This window comes from Cherax quadricarinatus, chromosome 45, assembly GCF_038502225.1.
Source record: "Cherax quadricarinatus isolate ZL_2023a chromosome 45, ASM3850222v1, whole genome shotgun sequence".
Taxonomy (NCBI): domain Eukaryota; kingdom Metazoa; phylum Arthropoda; class Malacostraca; order Decapoda; family Parastacidae; genus Cherax; species Cherax quadricarinatus.
Window position 1 is genome coordinate 16,558,756 of NC_091336.1, and position 21,852 is coordinate 16,580,607.

At 37.1% G+C, this 21,852-nt stretch overlaps 1 protein-coding gene across 2 annotated transcripts in view; it reads right to left on the reverse strand.

The window, feature by feature from the left end:
• Positions 1-2,743: 2,743 nt before the first annotated feature.
• The window catches only part of LOC128694866 (probable Na(+)/H(+) antiporter nhx-9), a 354,538-nt gene continuing 335,429 nt past the window's right edge, over positions 2,744-21,852 (reverse strand). The window contains exons 12-19 of one of the 2 annotated variants that reach the window (XM_070094337.1): positions 19,491-19,634; positions 14,283-14,378; positions 10,619-10,706; positions 8,793-8,864; positions 8,343-8,423; positions 7,379-7,438; positions 5,262-5,420; positions 2,744-5,121 (exon numbers count right to left, since the gene is read on the reverse strand). In XM_070094337.1, coding sequence (XP_069950438.1) covers positions 4,766-5,121; positions 5,262-5,420; positions 7,379-7,438; positions 8,343-8,423; positions 8,793-8,864; positions 10,619-10,706; positions 14,283-14,378; positions 19,491-19,634 — 1,056 coding nt within the window. In that variant the 3' untranslated portion in view covers positions 2,744-4,765. The remainder of the gene's footprint in view (positions 5,122-5,261; positions 5,421-7,378; positions 7,439-8,342; positions 8,424-8,792; positions 8,865-10,618; positions 10,707-14,282; positions 14,379-19,490; positions 19,635-21,852) is intronic. The other variant, XM_070094338.1, reaches the window with a different exon arrangement.

The following is a 21,852-nucleotide window of genomic DNA, read 5'->3' on the forward strand; positions in this document are numbered from 1 at the left end:
GCCTCTTCACCGGTTGCTACTAGGCCCTCTCTCTCCCCGCTCCATGAGCTTTATCAAACCTAGTCTTAAAACTGTGTATGGTTCCTGCCTCCACTACGTCATTTTCTAGGCTATTCCACTGCCTTACAACTCTATGACTGAAGAAATACTTCCTACTATCTCTCTGACTCATTTGTGTCTTCAACTTCCAATTGTGGCCTCTTGTTTCTGTGTCCCCTCCCTGGAACATCCTGTCTTTGTCCACCTTGTCTATTCCACGCAGTATTTTATATGTCGTTATCATGTCTCCCCTGACCCTCCTGTCCTCCAGTGTCGTCAGGCCGATTTCCCTTAATCTTTCTTCATAGGACATTCCCCTTAGCTCTGGAACTAACCTTGTCGCAAACCTTTGTACTTTCTCTAGTTTCTTGACGTGCTTTATCAAGTGCGGGTTCCAAACAGGTGCTGCATACTCCAGTATGGGCCTGACATACACGGTGTACAGTGTCTTGAATGATTCCTTACTAAGGTATCGGAATGCTGTTCTCAGGTTTGCCAGGCGCCCATATGCTGCAGCAGTTATCTGATTGATGTGTGCTTCTGGAGACATGCTCGGTGTTATACTCACCCCAAGATCTTTCTCCTTGAGTGAGGTTTGCAGTCTTTGGCCACCTAGCCTATACTCTGTCTGTGGTCTTCTGTGCCCTTCCCCTACCTTCATGACTTTGCATTTGGCAGGATTAAATTCGAGAAGCCATTTGCTGGACCAGGTGTCCAGTCTGTCCAGGTCTCTTTGAAGTCCTGCCTGGTCCTCATCAGATTTAATTCTCCTCATTAACTTCACATCATTTGCAAACAGGGACACTTCTGAGTCTAACCCTTCCGTCATGTCGTTCACATATACCAAAAATAGCACTGGTCCTAGGACCGACCCCTGTGGGACCCCGCTCGTCACAGGTGCCCACTGTGATACATCATTACGTACCATGACTCGTTGTTGCCTCCCTGTCAGGTATTCTCTGATCCATTGCAGTGCCCTTCCTGTTATATGCGCCTGATGCTCTAGCTTCTGCACTAATCTCTTGTGAGGAACTGTGTCAAAGGCCTTCTTGCAGTCCAAGAAGATGCAATCAACCCACCCCTCTCTCTCTCGTCTTACTTCTGTTATTTTATCATAAAACTCCAGAAGGTTTGTGACACAGGATTTGCCTTCCGTGAATCCGTGCTGGTTGGCATTTATACTCCTGTTCCGTTCCAGGTGCTCCACCACTTTCCTCCTGATAATCTTCTCCATAATTTTGCATACTATACACGTCAATGACACAGGTCTATAGTTTAGTGCCTCTTTTCTGTCTCCTTTTTTTAAAAATGGGAACTACATTTGTCGTCTTCCATACCTCAGGTAGTTGCCCAGTTTCCAGGGATGTGTTGAAGATTGTGGTAAGTGGCACGCACAACATATCTGCTCCCTCTCTAAGGACCCACGGGGAGATGTTGTCTGGTCCCATTGCCTTTGAGGTATCGATGTCCCTTAGCAGTTTCTTCACCTCCTCCTCATCTGTATGTATGTCGTCCAACACTTGTTGGTGTATTCCTTGCTGGTGTCCCCATCTGGTCTGTCCCCCAGAGTCCTTCCTGTCTCTACTGTAAATACTTCCTTAAATCTCGTGTTGAGCTCCTCACATACCTCTTGATCGTTTCTTGCGAGTTCTCCACCTTCTTTCCTCAGCCTTATCACCTGGTCCTTGACTGTTGTCTTCCTCCTAATGTGGCTATACAGCAGTTTCGGGTCAGATTTGACTTTCGATGCTATGTCGTTTTCATACTGTCGCTGGGCCTCCCTCCTTATCTGTGCATACTCGTTTCTGGCTCTTCTACTAATCTCCTTGTTTTCCTGGGTCCTATGCCTCCTGTACCTTTTCCATTCTCTGTTGCACTTAGTTTTTGCCTCCCTACACCTTCGGGTAAACCAAGGACTCGTTTTGGTCTTCCTATTTCCGTTTCCCTTGGGAACAAAACTTTCCTCTGCCTCCTTGCACTTTGTTGCCACATATTCCATCATCTCGTTTACTGATTTTCCTACCATTTCTCTGTCCCACTGAACCTCCTGCAGGAAGTTTCTCATACCTGTGTAGTCCCCCCTTTTATAGTTTGGCCTGTCCCCTTCAGTTCCTGTTACCTTCTCCACTTGTAACTCTACTATATAGTCAAAACTCAGAACCACATGATCGCTAGCTCCAAGGGGCCTCTCATAAGTGATGTCCTCAATGTCTGAACTGCTCAGGGTGAACACAAGATCCAGTCTTGCTGGCTCATCCTCCCCTCTCTCTCTGGTTGTGTCCCTGACATGTTGATGCATGAGGTTTTCAAGTACCACATCCATCATCTTGGCTCTCCATGTTTCGGGACCCCCATGTGACTCCAGGTTTTCCCAGTCGATCTCCCTGTGTGTGTGTGTGTGTGTGTGTGTGTGTGTGTGTGTGTGTGTGTGTGTGTGTGTGTGTGTGTGTGTGTGTGTGTGTGTGTGTGTGTGTGTGTGTGTGTGTGTGTGTTTAAAAGTTGAATTCATGAGATAGGTATACCTCCTGCCCATCAGTTGCACACCACTATACCAGCTGTATACCGGTGTGCCACTGAATTGGAAGGATGTATACTGTTTGCAATTGCAGATGAATAGTGAAAACAGTCAACCAAAGACAAAATTGGTTGAGAAAAATTTGTTCGGCACTTGAACAGCCCTCTGGAACAAATTAAATTCAAGTACTGAGGTTCCACTGTATATTAAGGCGAACTTTTCTTTGCTTAAGCATTTTAAGCCTGAATAGTTAAACATTAAATAAAAAAATCAGTACTCAACTAATTCTCATTTTTTTTTTTAAGTGTTGAAGCAGCTAATTGTTATTTCTAAGAAATTACTAAAGACCTGTCTAATGTAATACAGCAGACAACCACCTTTCCCAGCAGTTAGGTTTCTAGAAACAGGGTTTCTGAAAATGCGATGGATGGACTGAATAACTTATGGGAAAATCTGAGTTATGTGTCATGCCACCTCAAGAAAAGCCATGCAAGCTTTTTTTTTCAAATTTAATCATCAATATCAATGTTTTTGACGATTTACATTGTAAATGTAAATTATTAATCTAGAAAAGTGTGGAGAGAGGTTTATGTTGCCCTACTAGTTGGCTGTATTGAGGTTTACACCCTCAAACATGTACAATAACTTACACGAGTTATTCAGAGTTAAATTTGCATAATGTACTTTATATGTGCCCAAAAAGATAATTGTGAAAAAATAAAAACTATGATGTGCACCCAAAACCTAAATAATTAGCTTATTAAATAAACTTGAAGTTCTTGAGGGAAGTGTATGTTTAACACGGTTACCCTATATTCCTTCCTTGGAAAATGGATATTTGCTCCTTTCAAAGAAAATGAACAAAGTTAATACAATGCCTGGGACTAATTCGTTGCAAGGTTTTCTTTTATTTCTTTTAAAAAAACTCAGACTTTCACTCTCATTCCTCCTCTTAGCACCTCCAGTATTACTAGTACTTTATTCCTTTATGCAATGGTTAATATCCAGAGATAAGACAGGGTGATAACAGAAGAATAGTGAACGCAAAAGTAGGACAGCGGAAAGTGAGGCAGCCAATGTGCCAGCCACCTTACTTTAGTATCTCTTAAGATGGCAAGTGGTGAACATCTAGCCATTCATGATTTTCAACTATTGATCTGTGGTTCTTGACCAATCTCTTTCAAATAAATGTGAGCTCTCTATACGTGTTTAGAATTATCATATGCAAAGTATGAACGCACTTGGTTACAAACCAAGGAAAAGTAATGCTAATAATTCAGCTTTAACGAAAATGCAAATGTAAAAATCTATCGTTCTTGACCAATATCTACCAAGCAGATGAGAGCTTGCAATACATGCATAAAATGAGCATACACAAAGTATGCATACATTTAGAAAAAAAATAAAAATAATTATAATTTAACTATTAAAACCAAACCGATAGGTGGTGAAGTAGGTGGAGTCGAGAAAGGTGATCTACTGTAATTCCATTTCAGTGTGGGTGGATCAATGCTGCTTCAAATCATAACAGCTAATACAACTAATTAATAACTAAATATAGGAATCACTTTAGCAAGCTTTATGATATCTGCCTCAAGTAAAATTTAAAATGAGATATGCAACTGTGAAATAAGTTAAAAATTTGTTATATAAAGAGGAAGTGTAAGATAAGACACATTCACACTTGTGTAAATGTCTTGTCAAGAAAGACACATCAGAGAACAAGTTGCAATAGTGAGTGTGTGATCTGATTCAGGGACATGTACCAGAATTCAAAGTATTTTTCAGGACAGAACCTGTTCATTTTGCAGGAAGTGCAGAGCACTAGAAAATAAAATCCTGTTAAAAAATAATTTTAAAATAAAAGAAATTTACTCTGAACACAAAAAAATTGTACTAAAAATAAACATCTACACATAATGGGCAAGAATTTTTGTTGTAAACTTGCCTGAATTATAGGTACTGATTTGTACAAAACAACTTAAATTTTTTATAAAATTCTCCAGTTTTTTTATATAGTATATAACAAGAACTAACAAATCACAGAAAACTTTCAGAAAGTATTCTTGTTTTACACTATTACTGTATGTTACAAATTAGGCACATAAAATCTTTCTGTCCATATTTAAGACCAAGAGAGATTTTACAATTTTTCCTGAAAATATCGATGAAAAGGGAAAAACTATACAGCATTCCTACAGAAAATAAAGGCTACATTCGTGTCTGCTCCCGTTCTCCATCTGGGTTCATGTCGATGACTGTATCACGTCGTCCTTCCTCCTCTGCAATTGTTGTATTAAGCAATGAGTGTTCTCCCGTATAAGAATGTCGACGCATATGCAAAGACATATCAGGATGATGTAATGGTGATGTGTGTGAAATATATTCATTCAGAGAGCTACGTGAAGAAACTCTCTCTTTAAGGTAATGTTTTGAGGGAGGCTTCTCTTTGGCACCAATGTGTTGATCTTTTAAGGATCCACGGCGGGAAGATACTGATGAGCTACTGCTGCGTCTTCCAAAAATTTCACGTATGTTAGGGTATGATTCGTGCTTCCCTAAGCCACCTATGGAATGAAAGTGATATTTTAGTGATGAGTCAATTACAATATTATTCATTATCTGAAGATATTTTCAAAAGATTATTATTTATCACAGAAAATTTATATCAGGAGTTTCCTTAAAAGAAAAAAAAAAAAATATTTACCAAGGAAAGTACTGGAAGGTGAATAATAGCACACATATTCCTTATTTGATGCCCAAGCTGGGAATTCAGACTGTCGAAGTGGCTGGTCACAAATTTCTTCCTCCTCTAGTCGCTTCCAGGGTAGCGAGGCTTCAGCCATTGTGGGTGTGGCATTATCACCTACAGGAAAATATAGTAGCTAAAAGAAATGGGTATGACATTGTAACACCTAAACCCTTGTCTACCCCAGACATCATGCAATTTGTTCCTACTTACCATCAGTGAAAAAAGAAAAGGCCCTGTTGTTGTTTTCCCCCCCATTCCCCTGTATATTAATGACTGCTATAGTGCAGGTTTAATATGAACTATCAGCTTATAGCTACCTCATTACAGTACACTATTAACCCTTTCAGGGTTGGTCCCATAATATTACAGCTTTGAAGCCATAATTCTATTGGCTTCCAATCTTGCAGGAGAAATTTGGTAGGCCTACATATGAGAGAATGGGTCTGTGTGGCCAGTATGTACAGCATAAAAAAAATCCTGCAGCGCACAGTACATAATGATAAAAAAAAACTGACAGTGCTTTTGGTGTAAAACAGCATCTTTTCGGTGTATTTTCATATGGTTTTTATGGGTGTAATCTCGGTTTCTTGGTCTCATTTGATAGAATGGAATATATATCACAGAAGTAGAGATGATTTTGAATGGTGCACAGACAAAGTAGCTGGAAATTGAGCTCAAAGTAGCAGAAATGTTTGATTTTTGCAGATATTCAAGAGTAAACAAATCATGTCAAGCATCTGATAACGTCAACTGGCCAGTGTAATATGCACTCAAGAATACACTAACATTATTTATACAATTATTACCATTATGCAGTAGTCTGAATAACACTAAATCTTTATTTTTTGTATGAATAAAAATTCAAAATGAAAAGCAAGTGTAATATAAGAGGGGTCTGGAGACATGACTAATGAACAGAGAAAATGTTATTTTAGTGCCAGGAATGTCTACATTATTTATTCTGGACCCTATTTTGAAATTGGCCTACCTTGAATTTTGTGTGAAACTGAACAAATTAGTAATTTCTGATCACCTTACTGGGTAGATGAAATAGGTAAATGGACAGTTTCTTGTAGTCAGTTGATAGAATAAAAGGAGTTCTAGCTAACCAGCTATGAGTTTGGTCGACTGGAACAATGAAATTGGCCCAAAATAGGTCTCAAAGTGGGAGAAATCACCGATGCGTAAATATTGCCAAGACCGCTAACTCTGCGAGAGCGTAATTCCGTAAGTTTTCCATCAAATTCCTGGTTTTTGGTTTCATTTCTTTCGGAAAAATTTTTTTTCTTTCATTTCATATATATATATATTTTTTTTTTAAATACTTCAACCCTGGGAGCAAGTTTACAAGCAGAGATCTCAACCCTCACAGGGTTAATAGGACTCGGTTGTGCTTCAGGTTGTCACTCAACATTCTTCATTGCTTCTCTATGGTTTTCTAATTGTGACTTCCAAGACTAAAAATTCCTAAGCCTTCTTTCTGTGACTACTCAGTATTTTAACATTTAATTTGTTCACTTCTCCATCTTTCATAAATTCAACAAACTTATTTAATTTCCTCAGCCAAACCATATTATGTGGAACTGTTGATTCCTGTTTCCACTGGCTCACTTGCTCTCTCCAAGGTGATCATCCATAATGGTCTGCCTTTAAACATCCTGCTCAGATTACTCTGCTATCCTTAGTGCACATGCCACCTCTGGGTCTTTATCAGCTGTTGATCTGTTGCACTAGCTTTGCTGTATGTGGTGTTTCACTTTTCCTTCTAAGTACCTTCTGTATTACATATCAGGAATTTTTTGTCTGATGTGCTTCTGCTTTGCCATCAGTAAATGGTAAAGTTTGGTGCTTTTCTTGCAATCTAATGCTAGTCAGTGATGCATGTCTACAATAGTATTCAACTTATCTAAATAATACACAGCATGCACTCTTGGAACTGTATTGACTTGTCTAACCTCCAGTGCACCTACCCTTCTTTAAATGTTATTCTACAAACTGCTGGTTTTATTAGTATCAACCATATTTCATTCCAAATTTAGGATGTTGAAATTAAAAAAAAAAATTCTACTCACCATCATCTGGTACGATACTCATTTGTCGTTTCACTTTCTGAGCTGATGTAGGAACATCATCTGCAAGTATAAATAATATTACTGAGTCTTACACTTTCCAATGTTAACAGCAAGTAAAATACTTATGTATCAATTGAAAAAAGTCCTAAATTTTAAATGGGCCTCCTTTAACCTTTCAACCAAGTCCATCACTCAAGTACGCAGGTGATGACTGTATCCGACGTATTAGCATGCACAATTTTTTTTATTTTTTGTACCTTCAAATATGCCACTTGCCAAAATTTGACCTCAATACAACTGTTTGGGTCTCATATAACCTCCCCGTGTTTCTGAAAAAAATCTAGATCAAGCAGGCCCACAGTGAATCATGTGGTAAACAAGGCTCTGTTGTTCCACAATCAACTTACCTATCAGCTTGCACTGTTAAATTTGGAATAATCCCAAATGCTGAATTTTCAAAAGATTGGAATCAGTTAAAATTCATTACTTCAAGTTACAAAAACCTAAAGATAATTTATTTTAATAAGAGCTGTACAGTATATGACTTCTATTACTATTTTTTTTGGATTTTCCTGCAATTTAAACATGCCAGTGTACATGTTATTCTTAATACTATACATGAAGGAGATCTTACATTTTATCACTGTAAATTGTTTATGCAACAATAAAAGCATCCCTGATGAAAATCCACTCACTAGCACAAGCTGCGAGATATGCTACACTACTCCTCAAATGAGTAGTGACAGGGTGGAAACGAGGGGGCAACAACCTCAGGCTCACTAAACTGCAGTGCAGAACAGGTAATGGGAAATTATCCTTTTATAAGCAAAAAAACAAACATACAACAGTTTACCCTTCATAGGAAGAGAGAGTAAGCAAAGGGTTTCGTGTCCACCCCAAGTTACTAAACAGTGGACAACAGGTAAAATTAAGTAACATGTAAAAATAACTCATTGCAACTCACCATCAGAATATCTTTTCCAAGGTAATGCTGTTTCTGCCATTGTGGGGCCACGTGTTGATCTTTGTTTGGAAACAGGCTTATCTGTGGAGAATAGAGGAGTGTATGGGTACAGCAGTTAACATGATAATTTATGCAGAGTACTTTAATCTGAAATCTTTCATTTGAAAGTTAAAAAAAATCAAAGATGCTACACTAACTTGTAACAACGTACAACATTCAGTATATAATTACAAAAGCATTAATTATATTAATAACTATCCTTTTCATATTGTGTTAAGATAACAGTGCACACTATTCACAATACAAAAATATTATTCAATAATAGTGATTTAAACAACGAATACAAATATGAGCTCTAAGAGTTCAAATCACAAGGTAAGAGCAGTGTAATTTTTATGCTGCAAAATTAAAACAAAATAAAACCGAATAAGCATAAAGTATTTTCCTCACCTCGGGTGTATGACGAGATACCATCATCGTCCACAAAGGCAGGGTTGTCGCGCATCACATGAGCCATGTAGTCTGCCAGAGTCAACAGTCACATGTACAAGCATGCAAAAATCAAAGGCAATCCTTTTTGCTTTTTTTTACAACAAAAAAAAAAAGGAAAACAGAAAACAAATGCAGTGAGAGTGAGAGTGAGAGTTAGTGCCAAAATTTTCTATATTCAATAACACCACTACTGATAGTTATGGAAGAAACAACTACAAACAGAAGACTGCAAAGAATATTTCAAGACAAACCACAGTTTATAGTAATACTATGGAAGTTACAAACTGTCAAAGAATTAAAAATTAAATTAGTGCTGTATACTGGTATAAGAATTATACAAATAGTATACTGTATCTAGACCTGTATCAGCACTATACATTTTTTCTCTAATTCAATTACCATTCTGACCTAGATGTGACTTATTTCGCACCAAACCACAAATATGCCTGTGGAAAAGGGGTAAATAAAACTAAGAACCTCAAGAGACCAAATGGAAATGAAAAGTAAAACTGCAGAAAGTGGAAGGTACTCAAAAACTTAAGGGATCATATCAAAGAGGTCACAGAGAAATGTCAAAAATGATGAGCCATACATGATGAACACTCCAACACCTTATCAATATCACCTGCTTCAGACACACAGGGAGGTGTTGACCTCTGAATAATGTCCATTATAATAATGATTTAGCAAAATTGATAAGTACTATATGAATAAAACGTATGCAACACTTGAGAATCTTTGTGGAAACACCTCACCAACCAGTGCCTTTATTAATCAAATACAGAGAAAAACAGTGGAAAATAGGAAGATGGAGTTTGAAGTAATAAGTCCCTCTGCTTAGAGATTATGACTTCAGTCCATCAATTCATCTACTTGAAGATGCTCATGATTCAAAAATGTATGCTTGATACACAGGCAAAGCAACGATAAATTCACGGTGACGAGAATGAGAGTAATGACACCTAATTCCCCAAATTAGGTTTGAGACTAGGGATATGCCAAAGTATCGGAATCAGTGGAATTGGCTAATTTTGATGATATCAGCCTAAAACTGAGTATCGGTTAACTGTGGTGGTAAAGGTGGATATCGGCTAATTCTGACTACAGGTAATGGCTTAATATTGATTAGATATATCAGTACTGGCAAAAATTCTGGTACTGCCCCATCCCTAATTGAGACTGAAGTTCCTTCCAATGACTAGCTGCCACTCCATAGTAATAGCTACATTTGGAGGACAGGATTATAGTCACCATATTATCATGGTGGTGGTCATGGGATAACTAACAAGACACTGAATAGCTAGAAAAGAATGAATAGATAACAGAAATAGTTAAGTTTAAAAGGTGCACTTGTTGGATAACATGGAAAATTCCTTTCAAAATTTGTGATACATCCAGCAAAATAAGCAATGTGTATTCAACATTCATCTAACATTATATAGTCTCTTGTGTAAGATTTGCTGAGCTAACCAGCCTAGGTAGCTGTGTCAAGGTGAAAGTCTTCAAGTTCATGTGATATGATCAAGTTATTAATGATTATTATTTGTAAAATGTTTATTGCATACTTATTTTATTACCAAAAATTAGCTTTAGATTTTGAGCCCAGGATTCAAATTTACACAAATTAAAAATAAATATATTGGATATTTTCTTTTTTTACTTATCAAATTCTGTAATGAAATATATGACCAGATCATGAACTTGTCAATTAGTAAACACCAAGTTGCATGCAGTGTATAACTACAGCATTTAATATTTCTATGAAGCAAGATAAAATAACTCACCACTTTTAAGCTTAATTGCAGAACCATTCTGTTGGAAAGCTGCTCGGGTATCAACGGTCATAGGATGCTTCACTACACCATTCTCTGCCTGGTAAACAAGAAAAAATTTGATACCTTCTGAACCTCAATAGTGTACAATAATGCTTTACAAATTTAGGGTTATTCTTCATTTTCAATCCTGCAAATAAAGCATGAAATATAAATTTTGGTGAAGGATTATCCTTTACACAACCTACTTCATCATCTAAATTTTTTTTTATTTTTTAAAATGTAGGCAATCTACTGATTTTCTATCTCAATGTCTACACTGCACCTTATGAAAACAGAAATGTTTATAACCAATACATTACAAACCTGACTCCTTAAAATTAAAATAACTAGTAATAACTAAAATAACTAGTAGTAACTATAATTCAGTGAAAACAGAAATTTACCTGATCACTTGTGCAACTAAGTAGTAAATAAAAATAAGTATTTATGAAAAATAAAAGATCATATAGATTTTACAACCAAGAGATAATATATAACAAAATATCCACTTCTAAAATCAAGCCAATGTTTCACTTAAGTGTGAAACTGATGCATTCATATGGAAGAAAACAGTGACTATATATTCCTCATAACAATGGGTAGGAAGTGTTGGATGAGGTTGGGGCTGACAATGTCAAGTGTCATTCCATATACAGTGGTATCTTGACTTGTGAGTTTAATTCATTCCATGACTGAACTTGTAACTCAATATCCTCGTATATCAAATCAATTTTCCTCAATGAAATTTATTGAAATTCCATTAATCCATTCCAGCCCCCAAAAAACCACCCCAATTTTTTTGTTACAGGTTTATAAATAAGAAATGATTTTTGCCAAGTCCCAGCAATGTTTTAGAAATGCTGGAATATATATGAAACTCCTTGAAGTAGGGTGTAAGATGAGTGTCACTCCACTGCTGAGAGTGCAGCAGTGGAGTGACATTTAATGATCGTGCACCGCCTTGACTATTTTTCACTGTTACACAAACATTATCTGCTTGTTTCTGTCTATTTGTCTAACTCTATGTTTATCTCTGTCTATGCTTATCTGTCTTTCTGTCTCTACTCATCTCTCTGTCTCAGAGAGAAAGCCGCTCATGAACCAAGAGGTATTACACACGATGCAGTCGTCACGTCTGATTCATGAACAAGTGAAAATGTGTATTACTTGCCAGTCATGCTTATTATGCCTTATATCTACAAACATAGTATAGCACTGTCTGGATTTTCTGGGTCATCCTAGATAATTTACACTATGTATAACTGTATTTATGTGTACCTGTGAGATAGAGATAGACAGGGATAGAGACAGATACAGACAGACAGCCGCCTGCCAGGCAACTGGCCACCCGGCTGGTTGGGCATACAATATAGAACATTCTGGCAGGATGACATTACCAGTGGTATCAAAATTGAAAGGATGTTACACATTGGTTATTATCAAGGTTTTTGATATTTCCTCGGTATCTCCTGCAAGTGGCGGTGTATCTGAAGCTTGCTCATAACTCAGATTTTGGCTCGTAACTGAAAGCAAAAAATCGACCAAGCGACGGCTTGTAACTCAGAAAACTCGTAAGTTGGGGCACTCGTAAGTCAAGGTACCAAGGTATTTTGTGAACAAGTTAAACAAAAATGGGGTGCAATGAAAACTCCCTGTTCAAGATTGTCAATTACACGGACAAAGCACCACTTGATATCTACACAGGAATTCAGGAAACACAATATACTGAGAGAAACTATAATGCCAGTATCACATCTTACCCACTGTAATACTGTAATTCACTTCTTCTGGCTTGGATAAGACAAAGTAAGAAAATATTTAGAAGCTGCAGTTCTTCAAAAGGATGGTCTGACACCTAACTTTAATAAAACCAATCCCTGTTCTATTATCACCACCAAACCTTGTAACACCCTTCCTTGATCACTATATGCCAAGAGCAAAACATTGTGCAATGAAGACTCGCCTAGCTAAGTCAGTAGTTTCTGTCACTCCACTAACAACTAGGTTAATGACTACTGACAGACAGTAATCATGAATGTCTAGATAACATCCAATGCAAACTATAAAAAAAAACAGGTTGAGTTCTTGTACAACATTACAGCTAATCATAGCTTTTTATTGCAATATCAGCAAGGAGATTTTCAGATAATGCAAACCTGTTACGAAACATATATATCTGTAAATTTATTTTTGCAGTTCTCTCAGGTAATAATTTCAATCAGAATGATAATTAACATGCTATAAGTTAAACTACAGGAGTCACAACTGACTCCATCATTATGCCATCAATGAATAATCTACATATTTAAATATTAGTCATACCAGCAGCCCATGCACCAACATATTAGTTGTATAAACCAACCACAAAAACCTTTTACATGCTATGCAGATTACACTTCTGAATTATATACAGTACTCTTGAAAAGTTAATTCTACTCACTTAAATTTTACAATCATGCAGCTATATGCACTCATATGTAAAGGAAAGTTATTGTGGAATTAGTACACCATGCTCAGTTTATCTGAAAATTATAGTCAAGATACAGTAAATGAATATTCTCATTGTCCTATAGGTCTGAAAATGGCAAAATGGTAGTCCTGTGTCTAAAGAAAAACTATGGAGGATGACCATGGTTCTTGCACAGCTGCTGATGGAGATGCATCAATAATATGAAGGTAGCCAGAATTCTGTTTTGCTACCACATACTGCTGTGTAGTGGGGACTACAAAGCAGTCCCCACTGTAGTGTCCTAAATTATAATATGACATAGTTATGAAACATGCTACAAATCTTACAAACTTTTTTTTAAAATTCAGTATACATATATGTATCTTTGCTTTCCTGTTTTAATACAATATCTCTTTTTCCTCATAATATTTTCTTTCCAATTTAAAAAGGTAGAAAAGGCTAAAAGATATAATCCAACAAAAGACCATGAAAGGATACAAGAAAAGAGGTGGAAAAGATTTCCCAGCACCATTACCAGGGAAAACAAAGACCTCAATTACAAATAAGAAAATAAAGAGTACCAAAAATGTTCAACTTCCACCATGAACTAAATACTACAGGTGGGACACCATGAGCATAACTGCTCATCATGAGCATAACTGCTCATCATGAGCATAACTGCTCATCATGAGCATAACTGCTCATGATGGGCAATTAAATAGGTAATCATTGGTAAGTAGTCTCACACACTTATTTTATAATTAAAATTGGTTGGAATATTTTGTCTGCAAATAAAGAATAATGTTTGCACAGATTCATGAAGAAAATACACATACACATTCAGCTGTAATCATGCACCTAGGTGTAAATCTAAAGTCTATACCCAATATAAAAATGCTGTAAATTATGTTGTATTGGTAATGCATATTGTTATTTTTTCTATTATTAAAGCAAACCACAACAAAATTTGTTATCTGTGGGGGCCAAAACTCTTGTACTAAATTAAAGATGACACACGCAACTTGATGCATAGCTCAATGGAGCTTCATGGGAAAGGGTACCAATGACCTATTACTATTATAAAACATTACTGGTGTGTGGCATTTGCAGGTCTGTCATTCCATGCATTATAATAGTAACAATGCCTGATGGTACCCCAGCCTATATTGCACCATTTTTGGTTACCTGGGTGATGGCCTCCAGACTGTCAAAAAACTGAACGATTTGAGATAACCGTACAGCTTGCAGATGCTCGGGGCTGACTGAACCTCCGGCATTTTCCTAGATCACCACTAGTCATTAGATTCACATTACATGTATTACTATAGAGTGCTGGTTTTATTTACAATAAAAATGTTTCTATTTGAAGGAACATTATTTAAATTAATCCATTTTAAAAAATGCAGAGAAACCTAAATTTAACAGACTAACAAGGGAGGAAAGGGTGTCCAATATATACTGTCTGGAAAATCTAAGTAATGAAACTGTTTTGACATGATCGTAACAAAACAGACAATTTAGGAAAAACACACCGACTGTTGTTTCTGAAATCAATTACCCAATGGACCTAGGTCTGTTAAATCAAGGGTTTACTGCACTGATACAATGTACAGTATCAACTCAAACTTATTTAGTACAGTACAAATAAATTACATAATGTTCATGACAAGAAAATTTAATTAGCTACAGTAAAATTGAATAAACTACAGTACACAACTAATACACTAATTTTTATTATGACAGCATAAAATCTTTTTAGCAACCATCAATAACTAAGAAAGTGCTATAACACAAACTGCCCCACATACCAGTCTACAGGAACCTGGTGGTATCAAATTAACCATAGTACTGGAAGGGTATACAACACTCAGACAAAAAATAGCAACTGAAAAGAAAGTGTGTACATTGGAGGAAGGAGAGCACCTTATAAAGGTGTGGCAGGTCAAATGAAAAACTACATCTACTGGGCCACTCCAGTAGGTAATTTCTTCTTCTTTCAACAAACCGGCAGTATCCAACCGAATCAGGGTGGCCAAAGAAGAAAAATTAAAGTTTCTCTTTTTAAATTTAATAATATATACAGGAGAAGGGATTACTAGCCCCTTGCTCACGGCATTTTAGTCATCTCTTATGATACGCATGGCTTACAAAGGAAGAATTCTGTTCCACTTCCCCATGGAGTAGAGGATAATTTAAGAAGCTAAAATCTTTGGTATTTTATGAAAGAATTTTTTTTTCAGGTCACCCTGCCTCAGGAGATGGCCAGGGTGTTAAAAAAAATGGTAGCTTATAAAATGGTTGAACAAATATAAAGGCAAGAGGATTGCATTTTAGGACCTACCAAACATAGATCAGTGGGCATAACATATTCCTCTAACATTATTTTATAAATTTTAATTTTAATACAAAATGGTTTACTAGGCCATACCAACAGAAGGTCAGTGAACTTAAAAATTGGTTGGCTAAATATAATGGCATCTGTTAAAATGATCTGCCTAATATAGATCAACAGACATAATAGATTATAAATTTGTAATACTATGTTGATTGGTCATTTTATTCATGATCTAAAAGGTGTAGCGACAATGTTTTTTAATTAAATACAAATTTCGCAACAAGGCTGGGTTTCCATTGCCCATTAAATTCTTTGGTGTCATTGCCAATTCAATTATTTTAACTCTTCATTCCAGCTGATAGAATGATTCGAAGTTTGTGTGTGTTAGAACACTTAACTTTCTTGGCCATATTTCACTGCTCATTTATGTTCGATCAAAAGCATCTAAATTCCATCCTGTTTTTCCTATATACATATATATTTGCCCAACCAATTTTTAGTTACCAAACTTTTTAGCTTCACCGACCATCTACCAGCAAGGCCAGGTAGGCCATTTTGTACCTACAAGTTCATAACATTATAATGTAAGAGCAATGCACGTTTGGCAGGTCCCTCTCAAAAGTAAAAATCTCAACTTTTCATTTGTTCAATTTTTTTTATAAGATTCCTTATAAATTCCTTACTTCTCCACTGACAGCCCAGCAGCCCTGACCTGTTTCCTTATACAAGGTGCCCTCCTTCCTCTGATGTACATACTGCTTATGAAGACTCCAGTTGCAAGTCAAAATGCAGTCTCTTTTAAACTGCAGTTTTTTCTACATGTGGGATACCATTCAGCACTGACAAGAATTCATTAGGCTTATCATGGTACTAGAAATAAAAGGCAATGGGTTTAAGGAAGCCTTTTATTACGACATTCTACCCGAGGCTGGACTTTATCATATCTACTCTTCGGTGAAACATAATAAAGGGTTTCCCCTGCTACAGTGGATTTAATGGCATACTGGCTTATGCCAGCATGTCAGTAAATCCAGGAAGAAAAAAATAAGAATGTACTACCACCCCAGTGCCAGGTTGTAATGAAAACAAACACAGTGACTGATTCATCAGAACAGATATTTATGTCAACAAAAAATACCTCAACAAATATTTATTTCTGAAAGTAAAATACCATTTATTAGTAGACTCCTCACTAAGTGATATCCAGTGTTTACACCTTCAACAGAGAGCTACATAAAAGACTACCCTTACAATGAAATATGGATACAATTTACTTTGGCACAAAACAAAAAAAATGCTCCACAAAAAGGGTTGGTCTGTGTAATACAGTCGCTTACTTATGAATATTAAAATGGTATAAAATACCAACAGGTTGTTAGGCAAGACACATACGCAACAGTTAGGTATCTTTATTTCGAAAGAGTTAATAGAAGCAGAAGAGACGAGAAGACGATGCAATCAGTCCATCACCCTTGAAGTTTTGAGGTGGTCAGTCTCTCAGTTTGGAGAAGAGTACTGTCCCATAGTTTGAAACAATATGGAACAGTACTCTTCTCCAGACTGAGGGACTGACCACCTCAAAACTTCAAGGATGGACTGATTACATCGTCTTCTCATCTCTTCTGCTTCTATCAACTTTTCTGTACTTGACTGAAGAAGCCTACTGTGTAGGCGAAACGTTTCGAAATAAAGATACCCAACTGTTGCATATGTCGCTTACTCATGCTGAACTCAACACCAAAAATGATGAATGCGGTCAAATTTGGCAATTTAAATTGAAAATCAGAATCTAGTTACTGTACTTTTATATAAACCACCAGATACAACTCCCAGCAGTTCAAAAACCAGTTAACGAAAATCAGTACTATAATGTTTTAAAAATCTTTCAAACCCAACACCTAATATCTTATTGGATGATGATTTCAATTTACATCTCCAATGGAAGAATTGGGGAAACAATTCACATGAAGTCACACAACTAAACTACAGAGAAAATTTAATGGACTAATATGGGGATAGGGGTTCCATTAATGCTGACTGTCAATAAAATTCTAATGATACTGTTTTTTCATGAATATAACAATAACAATTCTGGATTGTACAGGCTTTCCCTGTTGTTTCCACTCCAGCCAGAAATTTTGTCCATTAAAGCAAAAATCCATTAAATTTGGGTCTGTTAAGTTAAGGTTTTACTGTTTTGCAACTGATAAATTCACCTTCAGCAAGCAAATAGAGGGTCACCCTCCTACCATACACACAGGAAATTACCAAGACTTCTTGCTGTCTTTTGAGAGGAAATTAGTTAAGCTCCTCAAAATAGTTCATAATCAGCAAGACTGTGGTGCCTACATTGGACTATATGCAGCTAGCACCAACAGCCTAGTTGATCAAGCCATCAACCATGCTCAGTCTGGAACTGAACTGTGGAATGGTGACTCCCAGAATCATCTTCAGAAAACCTTTAAGTATCCACCGACTTGTACATAACTCTTACCACTGAACTTTTTTTTATTTTTAAGTCAACAGAACTTTGGACCCCAATCTGTGGGCTCATTACATGCCTTCAAAAACTTGTGAGTGCCTCTCACAACATTTTATGATGTGCATTAATATTACAGCTATCTAACAAATTATAAACCTACTACAGTGCAGACAACAGTCAGTTGGCATGTCAGTGGAGTGGAGACGTGTTCGGGATTAGCATGCCACTGGAGTGTGACCTTGGGTAACATGTGAAGCAGTTCAGGGAAATCTGATTAGCCATACTAGAATTCTACAAGTGGGAACTCGGAAAGTATAATGCCTGAGCACTGCGTGGGTATGTTCCAATAGTTCTGTGGGCCATTTGAATTATATGTGTACCTCTAAAATAGACAGCTAGGAAATAAGTGATGGTAAACGAGTTTCCTTTACATTCTCCTATCTACGAAGGCAATGACCTAGGTAGGAAAAATAAAAAGTTAGGGGGTTCTAACAATCAAAGGTACATAAAAGCATTTCTTAGACATCACCTTTAAGTTTAATGGAAATATACAGGTCTGATGATTTCCCCTCCAGAGGACTACAGGAAAGAGGAAAATTATTTCCCAGTAAAAATAAGCCTTCAACAGGAATGTGTGATGTCTACCATGGTTGTTTAACACATTTATTGATGGGGTTGTAAAAGGAGTAAATACTAGGGGTTTGGAAGAGGTGTGGAATTGAAAGATAATAAATATGGTATGGAGTAGGAGTGGTCACTGCTACCATTTTCCAATGACATGGCTCTCTTGGAAGATTTAGAAGAGAAGCTGCAAAGGTTGGCATACAAAGTTGGGAGGGTATGTAAAAGGAAGAAATTAAAAGAAAGCATAAGAAAGATAAAAGTGATGAGATTATGAAAAATACAAGTAATGAGAGACTATATTAGACAGGAGCAAGCACATTGTTTAGATATTTGGGAGAAGACTTGTCAACAGATGGTTCAATGAGAGATGAGGTGAAGCACAGAACTGACTAAAGGAATAAAGGGGAGTGGAACATTGAAGCCTCTGATGAGAAAATAGTATCATGGAAAAAAAAAAAAAAAAAAAGAGGAATACACAAGGTATAGTGGTACCAAAACTACTGTATTGGTGTGAAGTAAAAGTTTCAAATGTTGCAGTGAGGTTAGAGGTGGTAGAGATGTTGTGTTTGAAGGCAATGTACAGTGTAAACATTATACAGAGAATTCAGTTTGGAGATTAGGTGTGGAATCACCAAAAGTAATTTTCCAAGGGATGGAGGGGCTGTTAAGGTAGTTTCAACATTTATTGGGGATGAAGAACAACAGGATAACTAGGAGGGCATACATATCTGGGATAAAAAGAGCAATTGAATGAGTGGCAGTAAAAATGTTTTCCTCTTGCTTGGGCCACTCTACTTTGGTGAGAGATGGATGGTGTTAGGGGATATAAAAAAAAAAAAAAAAAAAAAAAAAAAAAAAAAAAAAAAAAAAAAAAAAAAAAAAAAAAAAGACCATCATAGAAAAAGACATAGGATAGCACAGACATTAAGATAATTTTAATGCATGAACTTACTGGCTTTGATGTGGTTTTGCTTGGCTTCTTAATGTTACTCACAAACTTGCGAGTATGAAGATACATATTGTGGTGATTAACATCTGTTTGAGTCTGCATATCATCATCTTTCACTGCATGCCTCTTGTAAGTTGACCCACGGTGCTGTTGGAAGAAATATCACAGCTTTAGAGTCAAATGGCATTTTACTCAGGCAAAAGCAATACTGGTTAAGGTTTTTCCTATACAATCAGTAAAACTTAAAATACCTTAGGTTTCACAATACAGCATCTTACTTACGGACGTACTCATTTACCGACAATTTGGAGTTACGAAATACGTATGACATTTAAACCACTCCAGAGTGATTATTTTTATGATTGTTATTATATTATTATCAGTATATAATTATTATAATTTTATGCCATACGAGAACTTGGGTCACGGAAACAGGCAGCGCGGCGTCTCAGCATCAAGTATCTCAGTCTGCTTCCTACAGCCACTGAGTACACTAGCTTTCACTGTCTCCAAGGCTACAGTTTTGTACAAATTTGCACTTTATTGTGCATCCCATAGTACAAGATGTCAACAAAAAGGAAGATCTTGACTTCACCTCAAGGAAGTGCCAAGAAATGAAGGAAGGCTCTCGATCTTGACGTGAAAATAAAGATTATACACGAGTATGAAGCTAGTTAGAAAATGCAAGTGATAGCCAATGACTTGAAGCTGGTGCATTCTACCATTCCCACTATCTTGAAGGGTAAAGATAGAATGTAAGAGACAGCAAAAGCATTGACAGGATTTCAAGCCATAATAAATAGGCAGTGGAAGCATGATAAAGATGCCCGAATTAATAAAAACTAACATATATGGAGAGGTACTGGAGGGTGTGCAGGGCTATACGAGAGAGACAGCGCCAGCAATGTCTCTCAGTAACTCGTGCTTCACCATGATGTACGGACATGTAAGCTCATGGCACAATAAAATATTGTATAATTATAGGGATTATTGGGATTGGCAGAGAGCATGCACAGTTCCTTTGTATAAAGGCAAAGGGGACAAAAGAGAATGCAAAAATTATAGGGGGATAAGTCTGTTGAGTATACCTGGTAAAGTGTATGGTAGAGTTATTATTGAAAGAATTAAGAGTAAGACGGAGAATAGGATAGCAAATGAACAAGGAGGCTTTAGGAAAGGTAGGGGGTGTGTGGACCAGGTGTTTACAGTGAAACATAAGTGAACAGTATTTAGATAAGGCTAAAGAGGTCTTTGTGGCATTTATGGATTTGGAAAAGGCATATGACAGGGTGGATAGGGGGGCAATGTGGCAGATGTTGCAGGTGTATGGTGTAGGAGGTAGGTTACTGAAAGCAGTTAAGAGTTTTTACGAGGATAGTGAGGCTCAAGTTAGAGTATGTAGGAAAGAGGGAAATTATTTCCCAGTAAAAGTAGGCCTTAGACAAGGATGTGTGATGTCACCGTGGTTGTTTAATATATTTATAGATGGGGTTGTAAGAGAAGTAAATGCGAGGGTCTTGGCAAGAGGCGTGGAGTTAAAAGATAAAGAATCACACAAAGTGGGAGTTGTCACAGTTGCTCTTTGCTGATGACACTGTGCTCTTGGGAGATTCTGAAGAGAAGTTGCAGAGATTGGTGGATGAATTTGGTAGGGTGTGCAAAAGAAGAAAATTAAAGGTGAATACAGGAAAGAGTAAGGTTATGAGGATAACAAAAAGATTAGGTGATGAAAGATTGGATATCAGATTGGAGGGAGAGAGTATGGAGGAGGTGAATGTATTCAGATATTTGGGAGTGGACGTGTCAGCGGATGGGTCTATGAAAGATGAGGTGAATCATAGAATTGACGAGGGGAAAAGGGTGAGTGGTGCACTTAGGAGTCTGTGGAGACAAAGAACTTTGTCCTTGGAGGCAAAGAGGGGAATGTATGAGAGTATAGTTTTACCAACGCTATTATATGGGTGTGAAACATGGGTGATGAATGTTGCAGCGAGGAGAAGGCTGGAGGCAGTGGAGATGTCATGTATGAGGGCAATGTGTGGTGTGAATATAATGCAGAGAATTCGTAGTTTGGAAGTTAGGAGGAGGTGCGGGATAACCAAAACTGTTGTCCAGAGGGCTGAGGAAGGGTTGTTGAGGTGGTTCGGACATGTAGAGAGAATGGAGTGAAACAGAGTGACTTCAAGAGTGTATCAGTCTGTAGTGGAAGGAAGGCGGGGTAGGGGTCAGCCTAGGAAAGGTTGGAGGGAGGGGGTAAAGGAGGTTTTGTGTGCGAGGGGCTTGGACTTCCAGCAGGCATGAGTGAGCGTGTTTGATAGGAGTGAATGGAGACATATGGTTTTTAATACTTGACGTGCTGTTGGAG